Genomic DNA, 18646 nt, shown 5'->3' on the forward strand with positions numbered 1-18646 from the left:
ATCTCATCCCAGCATCTCCTCCACTCACAGAGAGCGAATATTAAATGGTCAATGCTTCCTTTAATAGCTGCTTTTAATGTCTCTCTAAAGATAATTGTTTTGGGTTTTTTTATGTTTCCCAGAATGCATGCTGAGGCTTGTCCCGGGGTGCCAAAGGCACACCAATCTCGCGCAGGGACAACCTAACAGCCACGGGTGGGAGCGATTCCCTTTCTTTCAAGCGCCTATTCTTTCGTTCAGGGAAACACCGCCCCTTTCCCGCCTCCACAGTTAACATGCTAATGTGTGGACGTGGCAACAAGGAAACGCTGATAGCAATAAATGCACAAGTATGTGAATGCTGCAAAGAAAAACAACCAATTTATTCGTAGTGAGGGCGGAAGTATGTGAACTGTCAAAATCAATCACGATGGAAAGAGCAGCATTTATAATGGGGATCTTGGGTCCCATGTAAACAAGCCCATGTAAGTCCCTAAGGAGCCCCTCCTGCAACGCACCCCCAGAACACCCCTTTTTCAGGCTTTCCTCCAGCTTCCACAGGCATCCCTTATGCCGGGCTGGGCTTCCTATCCCCTGTGATTTTTCTAATTTTCTAATACCCAGAAATTTTTCTTTTCCATTGGTTTGCACCCCAGTATACTGGCATTGTTTGGGGGCATATTTATTTAAATTTATTTATTTAAAATATTTCTATCCCACCCTTCTACCCCACAGTAGGGCACTCAAAGAGGCTTACAATAAAATTGCACACATACATAATAAAATTGCACAAAATAAAAACACAAGACAAAGCAGTAAATTAAAATACATAAAACAATTATTAAAATACATAAAATACAATATGCACATATATATACATACAGTACAAACAGACATATTTATGTATGCTTTGTCTACTTTGTGTATGCTTGTATAATTATTTTTTTAAAAAAATCTTAAGTGGATGGAATAAAAATATGTTCTATTGCATATTTAGTGGAATGATGGCCAAACTCTTAACTATTAGGGTACTTTGTTTGCAGCTTCCACTCCACAGGCTTGGTTGCAGAATTCTCTGCACTTCTGATAACTTTGCTGTACCAGTTTTCAGAGCTATACCTAGGATGGGTTAGTTGCTTGGGGTTGTATCATGAGGAGACCCTAGCATGTGTAATAGCACATTGTACATATGTGGCATGAAATGGAAAATGGAAATGGACTGCCTTCAAGTCGATCCCGACTTATGGTGACCCTATGAATAGGGTTTTCATGGTAAGCGGGATTCAGAGGGGGTTTACCATTGCCTCCCTCTGAGGCTAGTCCTCCCCAGCTGGCTAGGGTCTGCTCAGCTTACCACAGCTGCACAAGGCATCCCCTTCCTTGTACGCAACTGCAAGTTGGGGGGCAACTGGGCTCCTTGGGACTATGTAGCTTGCCCACGCCTGCACAGGTTACAGGGCATGTAACCCCTGAGCCACTCACTGTGGGCGTGATCTTTAGCTGGCCCTTGACACCCAGGAGGCACGAGCGGGGATTTGAACTCACAGACTCTGGACTCCCAGCCAGGCTCTCCTCCCCACTGTGCTATACCAGCATCTTACATATGTGGCAGACAGTATAAAAGTTCCATGTTATACATGCCATCCATTCCAAGGTGCATTTCTGCCCACTCTGCATGATGTGATGGCGTCAGTAGCTAGCCAAATGGTGACCATTTCATGAAAAATAGATGGAGGAAATATTTATAGTTCCATTATGTTAATGAACAGAGAGAAGCAGAACTGACCATATCAAAGAATAATGTGGGAGACCCCTACAAACCTCTCATGTGTTAAGACTGGTAGAGGGGACTCTCTTGGTAGTTCCACTGCCCTTGGAAATTCAGAGAGTGGCTGCCCAGAAGAGGGAAATCTCTGTGGCAGTCTCTACACTGTAGAATTCCCTTCCCACAGAAGTTCATCTGACTTCTTCATGGTATAACTTCTGTCATATACTGAAAACACACTTCTTTACCGAGGCCACTGACACATGAGATATATAAATATTTTAGGACCAACCGTATTCTTCTGATTGCATTTTTTTTTTACTGGTTTTAACCTTGTATTTTTATATTGGTGTAACCCACCCTGGGACTAGTCAGTAGTGTAGGGGCAAATTTAGAAGTGCAGGGTCTCTTCATAATAGTCACACCACACCCCATCAAACCCCTCACAGGCATGTCCCCTTCTAAGTTTATGCAACCTTCTAAGATTATTTTATTTATAAATTTATATTCTGAATTTATATCCTGCCCTTCCTCACAAAGAAGGCCAGGATGGCAATACAATACCATTGTATTTTATTCCATAAAAATAAGCTTTCAATCTCTGTGACTGATAAGTGAATTGTTTGGACACACCAGGATTCCCCGTGGTCCACAAACAGCTGTGGTTTCCCCTGTCCTTAGCCAGTGGCTTCTGTCTCCTTGTAATCTCCATTTGAAATCAGGTACACCTTATAAGTTATTTTCTGCAGATTCTACCACACAGTAAGTGTGGGTGGATGTTTAAAAATCCCATGGTATACATATCTACGCACAGAAGCAATTCTCTTTGTGATTAATGGGACTTGCTACCAGGTAAGAGAGACTAGGATTTCTTATGAGGAAGGGCAGAGGAGGGTCCATGGTGAAAGGGCCCCCTGTATATACTACCCTGGGAGTAAGCATGCTTGAATACAATTGTGTATACATCTACATACGCAATAATCATGCCAGATTGGTTGAAGCATGGAGGTGTACTAAGGGAAGGTGGGGGTAGAGGAAAAAAGCTCTCTTCCTTTATAAAGATGCATCTTTTTGGTTAAAGGAAGCAAAGTTTGATGCCTATGATACAAGCACTAAGTCCCTCTTTGCAGCCATTGTACACCTCCTTATATATCTTCACAACAAGCCTATAAGGTAGGTTTGTCCCAAGGACACCAAATGAATTTCATGGATTTTTACTCAAAAATGAAAAAGAAAAAAATGCTGTAGTTATTATGAAGTAATCACAACAAATGAAAGTGCTTGATTTTTAACAATTTAAATCTTGAATTTGTCCCAGTACGAGCATCGAAACAGAATTGCTATAAATCTTAAATCACTTTCAGCTTCCTCCATTTGAAATACAGTGCCCGATTGTGCACTGAATGTAGCATTACCAGCCTAAGATCAGCAAGTAACATAACTCCACCTCCCCAAGAGAAAAACCCAGACTTATACTCAGCTATATGAATCTGCACATACACATACTTCCCCCTCCCCCAACTTATTTTTCTCTCTTTCCCTCCCTAAGTCCTAGCTTTGGCCTGGAACAAAACCACAAATTCCCCTCTCTTGGCTTTAAAAGCAATACACTTTTCCTCTCTCTGCTCCAAGAGAGTAAGGTACCAATCCAAGAATGTTTCTAATTACTACTTTAGAGGAGAGCTTCCCTCTCAAAAAAATTTTTTTTTCCAGTCACATGGTATTACATTTGCATTGTCAGAGTTTTCTGATGATCTTCCTACAGTTGTTACTGAGTTACACACTCACCTGGTAGTAAGCCCTACTGAATGCAGTGGGACTTACATCTGAGTAAGTATGCACAGGACTGGGTTGTAAGGCTGCCCTCCAAGACACATTTACTTGGGCGTAAGTCCCCATGGAACAAAAGCTCCCACACACATACACACACAACCTGAACACACACACCCTTCAGAAAACTCCTGCCTGGCATAAAGGAAATGAAGCACTTGCTGGAAGACAATAACATCTTCAGAATGCAGGGACCCATCCACTGCTCCATACTTCCCTTCACAACTTTTTTAAAAAGCAAGCCCCAATCACTCCCCCAATGCTTGCTGCTGACTGGCAGCCTGAGCTTGCAGCGATAATAAGAAAATAAGTACCTGGGCTTGGCTGTCCACCCTCTCTGTGTAAACTTCTATCTCCCAGGTCCTCATGGTTCTCTCTTTCCCACAACAACAATCCATAGCAGCCAATCAGGGTGCAAGGGGGATCCATGCTGACTGCTTGGCTGTAGGGACTGCTCACCTCACTGGATTCAAAGCCCATCTCTTGCAAGGCAACCAGGAAATGCACCTGGCACTTAGGAATTGCACAACTTGATTGACTGTAGAGACAGAAGGACTCTAGAAGGGGCCTGGGAGAGGGCCGCCTGCAAAAAAAGTAACAGGACTGCATCCCGAGGCGTCCTGTTACGAAAACACACCTGGATTTTGTGGTGAAATGTGGGTAACAAATAATAATAGCAATAATAACACAAGTATGATTCTATGACCATGATTCTATGGTCTGAGTTCAACTTTTCAGAATGAATCGACTCTTTATTGTATTTTTCTTGATGCAGGTTGTGAGAAAAAGAGTTTTAAAGAAATATGCATCACTCTTCCTGGTTTAAATGTGCACTGAGTGGTTCCAAAAGCTGCTGCCAAACCACAAACCACCATTTGATTAGAACAGATAAATTAGTTTTCCATCTGTGCATATACTTTCAGTTTCTGCTATGCAAATTCACTTGAAATACTTTGCAAGATTAATTATCGCGACGGCATATGAATGGTAGTATGAAACAGGAGGGTGCAAGGTCAAATGCACTATTCTTTACAGGTTATGTTACCTTGCAGTGAGTCCTTGCTTGACTAGGCAACATATAAGGTATGTTGTGGCAAGCAGCTACGTTTCAACAAACACACTAATCAACTCAATCTGGATGAGGCCAGGATAGGAATTTTCCCTTAGTAAACTAAGCACACTCCAGACACTCTAGTCTAGCCTAAAAAGTCCTCATCGACAGCAGAGGACACCAAGAGTTTGGCAATTAGAAAAGATGTCTTATGCTGGGCATAGTGATTGGCAACCATACAAGTAAATGCCACTGAATTTCACAGTTGACAGACAGAGACAAGGAAGCATGCTGTCTTTATGAAACTGAATCCACCAGAACAACAGTGGGTGGTAACAGAAATCCATCCAGACCCTATAAGTAGGTGCCAGAACACAGAGTAACAATAAGAGCATATGCTGAGAGAGAGGAATTTATAAGGCATCCTTTTCATAGCTTCAGTTTTACTCCGTATTTGATCATGAGTTCACTCGTGTTTGATTAGCTTGTGTTAGCTTTTGTTGTTGTTTAGTAACATTCAATAAAATTTAATCTAGCCATCTAATCAACATAATTCTTCTGCAGAAGTTGTCAGCACAAGACTTTCACCAGCTTTTGAAGTCTCACCTCATTTGCCTTGCTGATCTGATTCTGTTAAAGATAAATAGGAAACGGACCTTTAGTGTGGCGGCACCTACCCTGTGGAACTCCCTCCCCTTAAACATTAGACAGGCATCATCTCTGTTAACTTTTTGGTGCCTATTGAAGACCTTCCTCTTTCAACAAGCCTTTTAAGTTGAGACCTATCCCAGTCTACTTCTATGTTGGAATTGCTTTTTAATATGCTTTTAAACCTTTTTTTACCCCCCCCAATGTTTTTTAACCTTTTTTTAAAAAAGTCTTCAAAGCTTTTAAAAAAATGTTTTTAAAGTTGTTTCGTTTTAATGTATTTTAATGTCTGTTTTTATTATTTTTTAAAGTGTTTTTAGTGCTTTTGTTTGCCGCCCTGGGCTCCTGCTCAGAGGAAGGGCTGGATTACTGTAATGCGCTCTATGTGGGGCTGCCCTTGAGGTTGGTCCAGAAGCTGCAGCTGGTGCAAAATGTGGCAGCGAGACTGCTCACTGGGGCATGTCACCCCACTGCTGAAAGAATTGCACTGGCTGCCCATTTGCTACCGGGCCAAGTTCAAGGTTCTAGTTTTGGTGTACAAAGCCCTATACAGATTGGGATCAGGATACCTGAAAGACCGTCTTACCCCTTATATACCCAGTCGATCACTGCACTCTGCAGGTGACGGCTTCCTGCAGATACCATCTTATCAGGAGGTTCGTTCTGCACAATATAGGAAACGAACCTTTAGTGTGGCAGCACCTACCCTGTGGAATTCCCTCCCTTTGCATATTAGGCAGGCGCCATCTCTGCTATCTTTTTGGTGCTTTTTGAAGACTTTCCTCTTTCAACAAGCCTTTTAGGTTGAGACCTATCCCAGTCTGCATCTGCGTTGGAATTGCTTTTAGTATGTTTTCTTTAATAATGTTTAACCCTTTTTTAAAGTTGTTTTTTTTAAATGTTTTTAATGCTGTTTTGTTTTAATGTTGTCATGCTCCCCAACACCCCCCTGATCAGACAGTGTGGGCTTAACTAGGCCCGCCCATTCCACCTACCTGCCATGTCAGCACAGTAGCATGCTGTGTGCTGTCCTGCCATCCCCCAAGATGGTGGCGGGGGCATCAACCCCTTAGGGATGCCCCCACCACCATCTTGGGGGATGGCAGCCATGCGCATGCAGCACACTGACACAACAATAAGGGAGGGAGGTGGGGCGGGCCTATTTAAGCCCACACCACCTGCCTGGGTGGGTGTTCGCTAGGAGGGTGGATCCCCACTCCGTGGCACTGTCAGGTCACTGGGCCCTGTGACCTAATGCTGGCACAGATAGCAGAGCAAGAGCTCCACCCTCCCATCCTCAGGGGCCCTTCTGAGCTATAGGGGCTCTTGGCCAGTGCCTGACTAATATGGATGGTTTTAAAAGATGATTAAACAAATTAATGGAGGATAAGGCTGTCAATGGCTACTAGCCTTCATGGTCACAAGCAGTATGCTTCTGAATAACAGTTGCTGGAAAACGCAGGAGGTCTTGTGCTCAGGTCCAGCTTGTGGGCTTTCCATATGCATCTGGATGGCCACTGCGAGAACAGGATACTAGACTAGATGAATCATTGGCCTGATCCAGCAGGCTCTTCCTATGTTCTTATGTGAGGTGTAATTCACTTTGGAGAATCTTTTATCTAAATTATGTCCTTGGGGAAAAAAACAAGTGCATAATCAAGCAACTCTATTTACCATCAAGTCAATTGGTCAGTTACAAGGAAATGGATACAGTGTAAACTGGTCTGGTTGGTGCCTAGCCCAGGTTAGTATGCAAGGTGTTATGAAGATCCCAAGGCAGGAGACAATCCAAGAAACAGTATGGCAAACCAGGTGGATACTGAGCATAGATGGGCAATGAGGATAATAGGAGCTGAGGAGCTCTGAGCAGCAACTGGTTATTGACTCAACTGCTGATAACTTTCAAACTGTGGATTTATGCCAAATGAAGACAATCGCACAGAGCTGGTCATTCACTTCTGAAGCTGCTGGATTTTATAAATCTTCATCTGTATTAGATTGCAAGACTTCAGCAACAATTCCATCCTCTAGTTTGAGGATTTGCTGGTACAATCAAAGCCTGGGCTTCAAATGTAATTGAAAACTGTTGGTTGTGTTTGAAATATGTGTGTGAAATATTGCTTAATTTACTGCTGTTTTGAAATGGAAAAAATCTTCATTTTTTTTTAAAAAAAATAGCACAATTCCTTGGTTTTGGTAGTCTGCACTTGAAAGATCAACACTGCCAAATTTGCTCCCAATGCTCAGTCACTGACCACTTTATTGTGTCTAGCAAATATATAGAAGAACAAATACAAAACTCACCAAAGAAAGAAATTTCCTTTGGGATCTCTTGAGCTATTAGCACCAGATTAAAATTTAGCTTTTTCCCAAGCATTTACAGATATTTTGCTTTATTGATGCCAACTCCTGCTAAATTATCTCTGTTGAATTGTGAGTTAATCATGGTATATTACTACTATTTAAATATTTGTAATCCACTTTGGAGACCTAATAGTTGAGTATGAGAATGACAGGAGAAAAATGTTTTAAATAGCTCAGTCCTCAATGATAATTTCCCCCTTAATGCAACAGGCAAACATAAAACAAGAACCAAGCTGGGAGGTGATAGTCGTAACCACATGCTGGTTCTTATGTAGCACACAACTTCTATCATTTAAACTGAACTCCTGTGAAAAGTCACCCCAAGATTATCTAGCAGGGCTCCACCCAGACTTTGAGAGATGGACAAAATAAACACACTGTTCTCATCAGACTCTTGACTTAACAATAAATAACTTCACCACAACCTCAAAAGATTATCTTAAGTGAACAGCATGGCATTTAGATGGGTGCTAGGATGTTGCTCCAAGGCAGCATAATAAAGATGATCTCTTCTAAAGAAAAATATCAGTAAGAGGAATCAAGAATTCATGCTACAATATAAACATTTTCTCTCTCTATTAGGTTGGGAGTGTGTCACAAGAATGTTCCATAGAAATTATGCTATTTCTCAAATGTGAACTTGTGTGTGCATTTCTGATAATCATGACCCATTAAAACAATGCAAAAATAGATACAAATAAATTACATTATGTTTAAAACAACATAATTAACTATGACAGTGCAGGAGGAAAGTATGCTCCATCTATTCTCATGCAATGTCTCCAGTGTCTAAAGATTTTGGTTATTATTGCAATCACATTGAATGAGAAAAGAAGTACAAAGTACCATTAACTGGTACAGAACTATGTATCTATACATCTTTGAAAGAAACTATGTATCTATACCTCTTTGAAAGCACTCCATAGTACAAACTAGGGATGTGCATCATATCTGGATGGATCTGAAACAGGGTGCTTTTGAGGGATTTTGGTGAAGTAGGTTCTGTATGAGGCTGCATGAGTTGAAGTAGGGGCTCCTGAAGAACATTGTGGTATCTTGGTGATCCAGACATCCAAACAAATGCTGCACACAAGCATCTACTAAATGCAAAACTATGTCTCTGAGCTTGCTGTATAAGAATAAGGCCAGGGTATGGGAAGAGCAGCATTGAGAAAAAGGGATTAGCTTTGCAAAATTGAAACTTATGTCTCTAAATTTAAGGAAGATGCCGGGATGGAGAAGAGGGAGGGAGAACTCCTTCATGGCTGACAGGTCTAGCATGTAATCAGAGAGAATAATTTTACCTGGAAAGTGAATCTCTTTTGGTTCTTCCCAATTCAAAATCAATTTTAATGGTGCCTTGCACAAAAGCCCCTACACCTATTTGTCTACAATTTGACAGGTTTCTTATCCAGAGGCACCTCTCGGACCAACTGCCAACAAAACACTAGGGAAGCAATTAAGTGATTCCTTGTTTACAACCCCCCCAAGAAAAACTATAATTGCTGCCCTTGCATGAAAACCATTGCAACAATCATTCTGAATATTGGCAGGATTCATGTAATGTCTACAGATTAGATCTAATTCTGCCCCAAATTTTTAAAAGTTATAGGCATTCCCTTTAAAAATAATAATTAAGTTTTAAAGGTGCCCAGCACACACACACAAAATCTAGCCCTATTTACCTGTAATTTAGCACGTTTTATTCACTCTGTAAGGGCTAGTATGCCTGAAAGAAAAAGTTATGGCCACTTTTTGAGTCCCAGTAGTGAAGGGGAGGGCAAAATGCTGCCCCAAATTTTTAAAAGTTATAGACATTCCCTTTAAAAATAATAATTAAGTTTTAAAGGTGCCCAGGACACACACACAAAATCTAGCCCTATTTACCTGTAATTTAGCAGGTTTTATTCACTCTGTAAGGGCTAGTATGCCTGAAAGAAAAAGTTATGGCCACTTTTTGAGTCCCAGTAGTGAAGGGGAGGGCAAAGCAGACTTGGATGGGCCCCATGCTGAATTGTGCTTAATAGATGCATTTTCGCAAGCAACTTTCTCTAATATAATGCATTTACATACATTTTCCCACTAATATGTTAATTTCTATATGAATTTCCCCTAATATATGTTTTTTGTACACTTTTTTTTCTTGAAGAACAGCATCACAATAATTCAGGGAAGTGTGAATTTCAAAGAATAGCTGAATTTTGACTTGCATGTTGGTTCAGAAAGTGTGAGTTAGATAGATTCATATTAAAATGCAAAGTGAATTAATTTCTCCTTGCATCCCTAGCCCAAACCCCACATCGTTTATATTTTGAAGTAACTCTTTTGAGGTTAGGCCACTGTTAGAGCTTGCCAGATACAGTGCCTTGCAAAAGTAATCAGACCAATGCTCTCATATTACTGAATTACAAATGGTACATTGTAATTTCGTTCTGTGTGATCTTTTATTGGTTTTATGTTGGGAAATGTTTGTAAGAAACATAAAAAACTGAAACATGTTGCTTGCATAAGTATTCAATCCCCACACATTAATATTTGGTAGAGACACCTTTCGCTGCAATAACACCTTTAAATCTCTTGGGGTAGGTATGAACCAGCTTTGCACACAGTGTCGGAGGGATTTTGGCCCATTCTTCTTGGCAGATTCTCTCCAGGTCATTTAAGTTGCTTGTGGACCACAATTTTCAAAGAGCGCCACAGATTCTCAATGGGATTGATATCAAGACTTTGACTGGGCCACTGTAGGACATTCACCTTTTTGTTCTTGAGCCACTACAAGGTTGCTTTGGCCTTGTGCTTGGGATCATGGTCCTGCTGCAAAGTGAATGTCCTCCCAAGCTTCAGTTTTTGAGTGGACTGAAGCAGGTTCTCTTGCAGTATTTTCCTGTATTTTGTTCCATTCATTCTTCCTTCAGTTTTAACAAGATGCCCAGTCCCTGCTGATGAGAAGCATCCATGCAGCATGATGCTGCCACCACCATACTTCACTGTAGGTATGGTGTGTCTTGAGGCATGGGCAGTGTTAGGTTTGCGCCACACATAGCGCTTTGAGTTTTAGCCAAAAAGCTTTATCTTGGTCTCATCTGACCACAAAACCTTTTCCCACATCGCAGCTGGGGCACTCTCATGCTTTCTGGAAAACTCCAGACCTGCTTTCAGATGGTACTTTTTGAGTAATGGCTTCTTTCTTGCCACCCTCCCATACAGGCCAGTGTTATGCAGAGCTCTTGATATGGTTGACTGGTGCACCATTACTCCACTCCCAGCCACTGAACTCTGTAGCTCCTTCAAAGTGATTGTGGGCCTCTCTGTGGCTTCTCTCACAAGTCTCCTCCTTGTTTGAGCACTGGGTTTTGAGGGATAACCTTTTCTTGGCAGTGCCTGGGTGGTGTGAGGCAGCTTCTGCTTCCTGATTATTGATCCAACTGTGCTCACTGGAATATCCAAACACTTGAACATTAGTTTGTACTCTTTCTATGCATTTGTATTACATTATCTCTCACTTCTATAGAATGCTCTTCATTCAGATCCACAGCTACACCAATGATCCTTCAACAGTGGGGGTTTTATCCTGACAATGTGACAGCAACTTTAATGGTTCACAGATGGAGGCCAATGGTAAGGTAATTGTGTCCTTGATAGGGCAATTTCTTTCATCTGTGTAAACTAGGAGCTTCTACAACACAGGGGTTGAATACTTATGCAAGCAACGTTTCAGTTTTTTATGTTTCTTACAAACATTTCTCAACATAAAACCAATGTCACCTTACGATAATTGATTTTGAGTTTCAGTGTTTCAAAATAAAACATCATACGGAACAAAATTACAATGTACAATTTGTAATTCAGTAGTATGAGAGCATTGGTCAGGGGTCTGATTACTTTTGCAAGGCACTGTATCTAACACCCTCCCATCTCCTTATATGACAACAGTGCATTATCCCCACAGCACTCCCACAAGTTCTCTCACTCTCAGTTCCTCTCTATAGAACTAATCCAATTAACTGTTTGTCCAGGCCATGCTTTCCTGGACTGATCCACCCCTGTATATTTGTTCCTATTCAGTTCTGTAATAAATACAAACTTTTATTTTTTGCTCCACTCTGGAATTTATTTCCTATTGCTTATTTGCTCCTCTTCCTCATTAAATAGGCGGTGTCCCTATGATGTGCCATACCCCATGATCTTGGAAAGTGTGCTTCCTTTGGTGACGTGTGCACATCTGAAGTTAAGTGCACATATGAGCAGGGACACATATTAAAAGACCGCACAGCTAACACACCCTATTTACTATTTACATTAGGAACATAAGATGCTGCCTTATACTAAGTCAGACCAGCGGTCCATCTAGCTCAGTTTTGGCTACGCTGACTGGCAGTGGCTGTCCAGGGTTTCAGATAAAGAATCACTTCCAGCCCTTCCTGGAGATGTTGGGGGTTGAACTTGGGACCTTCTGCATGCAGAGCAAATGCTCTACCAGTAACCTATGGCCATTCCCCAATGATTACATTAGATGATCAAGCCATGGAAATGGGCAGTGTGGTCAGGGATTTATAGAAGCTAAAATGATGAAACTGAGGAGGAGAACAGGCCAGGTAAGGGGAACTCATCCCAGACAAGTCGTGTCTGTGCCTTGTTCCGGTTCTCCTCATATCCACAGGATTTCGGGTTGTCCTATCAGCCAGCTCTCGGATCTCCAAGTGCTGCTTTTAAATGCCAGGTCGGTATATAATAAAACCTCCATAGTCCATGATATAATTGTGGATGAGGGCACCGACCTGGCTTGTATAACCGAGACCTGGGTGGGGGAGCAAGGAGGAGTTGCCCTTTCTCAGCTTTGCCCACCCGGGTACATGGTTCAGCACTGTGGTAGATCCGAGGGCCGGGGAGGGGGGGTCGCTGTGGTCTATAAGAGTTCTTTTCTTCTCACCAGGCACCCTCTCCAGACTGCGACTGGCTTGGAGTGTCTCCACCTTGTGATGGGCCAGCGAGACAGATTGGGAATTCTTTTGGTGTACTGCCCACCTTGCTGCCCAACAGCTTCCCTAACTGAGCTGACCGAGATAGTCTCGGAGGTGCTGTTGGGATCCCCTAGACTTTTGGTACTGGGGGATTTCAACATCCATGCCGAGGCTGTCTTATCTGGAGCAGCTCAGGACTTCATTGCCGCCATGACAACAATGGGGCTGTCTCAATTTTCTACTGGACCAACGCATGTGTCAGGACATACGCTTGATCTGATCTTCGCCACTGGACATGGAGATGGTGATCTGCAGGTGGGGTGTTTTTCATCTACCCCATTGTCATGGACAGATCACCGCCTGCTGAGATTTAGGCTTACGGCATCCCTGTCCCTCTGCAAAGGTGGGGGACCTATTAAGTTGGTCCACTCCCGGAGACTAATGGATAATTTGGGTTTTCAGAAGGCTCTGGGAGATTTCCCGGCTGATAAGACTAGTGCTCCTGTCGAGGCCCTGGTCGAACTGTGGAATACGGAAATGACCCGGGCTGTTGACACGATCGCTCCTGCGCGCCCCCTTCGATGTAGAGCTCATACAGCTCCATGGTATACCCCGGAGCTGAGAGTGATGAAACAAGAGAGGAGGAGGCTTGAGTGCAGATGGAGGCGAACTCCTGACGGATGCAATTATGCTTTGGTAAGTGCCTCCACTAAGTTGTACATAGAAGCAGTAAGGGCAGCAAAAAAGTGTTATTTTGCTGCCACTATTAGATCATCTTTATGCCGCCCAGCGGAGCTTTTCAAGATAGTACGTGGGCTTTTACACTCTGGCCCTCAGGATATCACAGAGTCATCTGACGCCCGCTGCAACGAGTTTGCGGGGCACTTCCAAAATAAAATCGCATGCATCTGTAGGGACCTCAACTCTAATGTTACGACAGTTGAACCCATTGAGGTACCTAGATCACGGTCTTGTCCTCAATTATTGGATGAGTTTCAGTCGGTGCAGCTTGAGGAAGTTGACAAGATGCTTGGACTGGTGTGTGCAACCACGTCGGTACTGGACCCTTGCCCCTCCTGGCTAGTTACAGCTAGCCGGGCTGGAACTGCCAGCTGGGCCAAGGAAGTGATCAATGCCTCCTTGAGAGAGGGAGTTGTCCCTCACTGTCTCAAGGAGGCTGTAGTGAGACCTGTCTTGAAGAGGTCGTCCTTGGACCCAGATAATTTGAACAACTATCGACCGGTAGCAAATGTTCCATTTCTGGGCAAGGTCTTGGAACGGGTGGTTGCCAGCCAGCTCCAGGCACTCTTGGATGAAACCGATTATCTAGATCCATTTCAATCCGGTTTTAGGCCCGGTTTTGGCACAGAAACAGCCTTGGTCGCCCTGTACGATGACCTTTGTCGGGAGAGGGACAGGGGGAGTGTAACCCTGTTGATTCTCCTTGATCTCTCAGCTGCTTTTGATACCATCGACCATGGTATCCTTCTGGAGAGACTCGCGGAGTTGGGAGTTGGGGTGCTTGGCAGTGGCTTCGCTCCTACTTGGCGGATCGTCTCCAGAAGGTAGTGCTTGGGGAGCATTGCTCGATACCCTGGACTCTCCATTGTGGAGTCCCTCAGGGATCGGTTCTGTCCCCCATGCTTTTTAACATCTATATGAAGCCTCTGGGTGCGGTCATCCAGAGTTTTGGAGTGCGTTGCCATCAGTATGCTGATGACACGCAGCTCTATTACTCCTTTTCATCTTCTTCAGGTGAGGCTGTTGATGTGCTGAACCGTTGCCTGGCCTCGATAATGGACTGGATGGGAGCTAATAAACTGAAACTCAATCCAGACAAGACTGAGATGCTGTTGGTGAGTGCCTTTTCCGCACAGATGGAGGATGTTCATCCTGTTCTGAATGGGGTTACACTCCCCCTGAAGGAACAGGTTCATAGTTTGGGGGTTCTTTTCGATCCTTCCTTGTCACTTGAGGCTCAGGTAGCCTCGGTGGCTCGGAATGCGTTCTACCATCTTCGTTTGGTAGCCCAACTACGCCCCTATCTTGGCGGTGACGACCTCACCTCAGTTGTTCATGCTCTAGTGACCTCTAGATTGGATTACTGTAATGCACTCTACGTGGGGCTGCCCTTGAAGACAGTTCGGAAGCTGCAGCTACTGCAAAACGCAGCAGCCAGATTATTGACGAGGACCAATCGGTCCTCACATATTACACCTGTTCTGGCCCGTTTGCACTGGCTGCCGATTTGTTTCCGGGCCAGATTCAAGGTGCTGGTATTGACCTATAAAGCCTTACACGGTGTGGGCCCGCAATACCTGATGGAACGCCTCTCCCGCTATGAACCTACCCGTACACTTCGTTCGACATCTAAGGCCCTCTTCTGAGTACCGAGTCATCGAGAAGCTCGGAGGGCAATGACAAGATCCAGGGCCTTTTCTGTGGTGGCCCCCGAATTGTGGAACAGTCTCCCCGAGGAAGTACACCTGGCGCCTACGTTGTTATCCTTTCGGCGCCAGGCTAAAACCTTCCTATTCTCCCAGGCATTTTAATGCATTTTAATACATTTTAACATAATCTTATGTATTTTAATGCTCTAATGCTTTAGTTATCTTAAATATTATTTAGTGTTATTATGCATTTGTATTTTATATCTAGTGATTTTTGTTGACTTATTGTATTATTGTATGTTGTACACCACCAAGGGAGCCATTGGTTATGGGCGGTTTATAAATGAAACTAAATAAATAAATAAAATAAATAAATCATACTTTGGACACATAATGAGAAGACATGATTCACTAGAAAAGACAATAATGCTGGAAAAACAGAAGGAAGTAGAAAAAGAGGAAGACCAAAGAAGAGATGGATTGATTCCATAAAGGAAGCCACAGACCTGAACTTACAAGATCTTAACAGGGTGGTCTATGACAGATGCTATTGGAGGTCTCTGATTCATAGGGTCGCCAGAAGTTGTAATCGACTTGAAGGCACATATCAACAACATTTTATTTTACAAATGTATAAACTGCTTAATCAAGATGAAAAATCCCTAAGTGGTTTACATTAAAAAGTGCAAACTATTTAGCAAAAACTACAGATAAAATCAACAATTAAAAATACAAGTATGCATATAATACATATAAAATCAAGATAATTTAATAACAAACATACATAATAAAATTGCATTGATAAGGCTTTTTAGCAGATGCCTAAATCAAAGACACTTCTGTGATGTTAATAGGTTGAGAGTTCAAGAACATGGGCACTGCCACACTAAAAGACAGATTCCTTGTAATTAGTAGTGAAAATGGTTTGGAAAGGGGATCGGCTGCCCTGGAGACACAGGTGAATTGCAGTTAGGATGATTCAGGACTAGCTTTGCTAGAGAAAGAACCTTCTTGCCCAGTTTTTGCTATTTTTATTCTCTCTTCTAGTTACCCAAAATTTCTCTCGGGTGGAATACTGGGCTACGGCTAGAAATAATTAAGTGAAACCAGAAATTGGGAGGATTTTCTTGATTCAAAAGAATTGAGAGAATTAATTTTCTTGAGGAAATTAAAAAATAACTCAAAGTGTTTATCTTCAGCATGTTTGTCACACAGCTAGCGTGTTCTTCCCAGCTTTCAGATGCCTGCAACAGCCTTCTTACACAGCTTATCTAGGCTAACCACAAGGCTTTGACTGCCCTTTTTGCATGCATTAAGGACACCTTGGGTTTTCCCCCCCTTAAAATCCAGGTCCTATTTATTTCTTGTCCTAGATTAATTGTGGAAGAATTCCACAAGCCAATGGAAGTTCACTATAGTTGTAACTAGCAATATGGGTGCTGAAAGAAATCCATTTGGAGGGAAAAATATTCTCAAGCAACTGCTGCATCAGGAGCAGAGCTTGGAAAAGTTACTTTTTTTGAACTACAACTCCCATCAGCCCAATCCAGTGGCCATGCTGGCTGGGGCAGATGGGAGTTGTAGTTCAAAAAAGTAATTTTTCCAAGCTCTGATCAGGAGTGGCTAACCTGTCACTCTCCAGATATTGCTGGATTACAACACCCATTCATTCCTGATCATTGGCCACGATGGCTAGCTAGGGCTGATGAGAGCTGGAGCCCAACATTTGATGTGCCACAGGTGAGCCATCCCTGTAACAACCACACATGTGGTAATATAAACCAAATCAACTAGAGCAAGAAACAAACAAACACTAAAACAGCAAAAATGTTTTTTGTTGATCAGATTGAAATTTCCTTTCTTCACATCCATCCTGGTATCAGTTGTTTCCACTTAGAAAATACGTGTTTTTCTGCTGCTGTTGATTGTAACCTATACACATTCATTAAACACCATTATATCTGCATCATTTAATTTAAGTCAACATGTCAAAGCAATGCAAGTTCATATTTGCTACCAGTCAGTCTCTCTTCCTCAAGTAACAAAAAAGGGGGGGAAAGGGGGGTGGGCTAAACAAGTTATATTTGGACTCAGAAATAGAAAATAATAATATACAATATTCACTAACAGGCAAAAAACCTTGCGGTTTAAGAACATACCTATAGCCCACAGCTATTCTATCAAACTTTAAAAAGCAGGGAAATTGGGCAGCTATAGTGAATGCACCAGGGGAGCAGGAGACCTGAACTCCTTCCTGAGATATTGTACTGCCCTACAAACTGGTCAAAATGCAATCACCATTTGGGTTGGTCTTTCACAGTCCAATCCACTTCCTGTGTAGCTTGGAAGAATTTGGTAACGTGCCCAAATGTTGTTTGCATTTTGACCAATTTGTAGGGTAGTACAATATCTCAGAGAGGAGTTCAGGTCTCCTGCTCCCCTGGTGCATTCACTATAGCTGCCCAATTTTCCTGCTTTTTAAACTTTGATAGAATAGCTGTGGGCTATAGGTATGTTCTTAAACCGCAAGGTTTTTTACCTATTAGTGAATTTCCCTGCTTTTTAATCCGGGAGGTAAAAAATGGGATCCTGTCCAAGTTTGCTGAGAATGGATGGATCATTTGCATGCTTATTGAGTTCAATGGGATTTACTCCCCTGCAATCATGCTTAGGATAGGTGAAACTGACCACAGAGGAGGAGGAGGAGGGAGGGGAGGAGGAGGAAATGCAGAGGGGAGGACTGGGAGGGGAGGAGGCAGGATGGAGAGGGGAGAAGGACAGGTTTGATCATTTGCATGTTTATTAAATTCAGTGCGATTTACTCCCGTACAATCATGCTTAGGATAGGAAAAACTGACCAGGGGAGGGAGGGAGGGAGGGCTGGAGTGGGCAGGGGAGGAGAAAGGGAGAGGAGAGGAGAGGGGAAAAGCAGGTCTGATCATTTGCATGCTTATTTTCAATGGGATTTACTCCTATGGAATCTTGGTTAGGATAGGAAAAACTGACCATGGGGGAGGAGTGGGAGTGGGAAGGAGCGTATTGGAGGGGGGCAAAGGAAGGGGGAGGGGAGAGCAGGTTTGATCATTTGCATGCTTATAGAGTTCAATGGTATTTACTTCCGTGCAATCATGTTTAAGATAGGTAAAACTGACCATGGGGAGGAGGAAGGGGAGGAGGGGGAGGAGGAAGGGGAAAGAGGGGATTGGAAGGGGATGGGGAGGGAGGGGCAAAGGAAGGGAAGGGGCAAGAGGAGGGGATAGGAGGAAAGAGAAGGGAGGGAGGGTTTGATCATTTGCATATTTTTTTAGTTCAGTGGGATTTATTTCTATGCAATCATGTTTGAAAATGAAAATGGACTGCCTTCAAGTCAGTCCCCACCTATTGCGACCCTTTGAATAGGGTTTTCATGGTAAACAGTATTCAGAGGTGATTTCATCATTGCCTTCCTCTGAGGCTAAGAGGCAGTGACTGGCCCAAGGTCACACAGTCAGCTTCATGGCTGTGTGGGGATTCAAACCCTGGTCTCCCAGGTCGTAGTCAAACACTGACCCAGGGAAGGGGCAGGGAGTGGGAGGGGAGGAGATTGGGTGGGTGGGCACTGGGCAGAAGGGAAGCCTCTTTCCTTTCCAAAAGGAGAACATTGTAAACAGAATCATTC

The 18646-nt window shown here is 43.0% G+C and overlaps 1 protein-coding gene across 3 annotated transcripts in view; it reads right to left on the reverse strand.

Annotated features, from left to right (window-relative positions):
* DOCK10 (dedicator of cytokinesis 10) overlaps nucleotides 1-18646 on the reverse strand; it is a 280049-nt gene that overhangs the window by 244868 nt on the left and 16535 nt on the right. Inside the window, exon 1 of one of the 3 annotated variants that reach the window (XM_061636815.1) lies at nucleotides 3889-3966. The exons of the other annotated variants lie outside the window; for them this stretch is intronic. Coding sequence (XP_061492799.1) covers nucleotides 3889-3942 — 54 coding nt within the window. The 5' untranslated portion in view covers nucleotides 3943-3966. Of the gene's footprint in view, nucleotides 1-3888; nucleotides 3967-18646 lie in introns of those variants that run through there. 3 annotated transcript variants of the gene reach the window in all.

The sequence above is a fragment of the Rhineura floridana genome, chromosome 7, assembly GCF_030035675.1.
Source record: "Rhineura floridana isolate rRhiFlo1 chromosome 7, rRhiFlo1.hap2, whole genome shotgun sequence".
Lineage (NCBI taxonomy): Eukaryota > Metazoa > Chordata > Lepidosauria > Squamata > Rhineuridae > Rhineura > Rhineura floridana.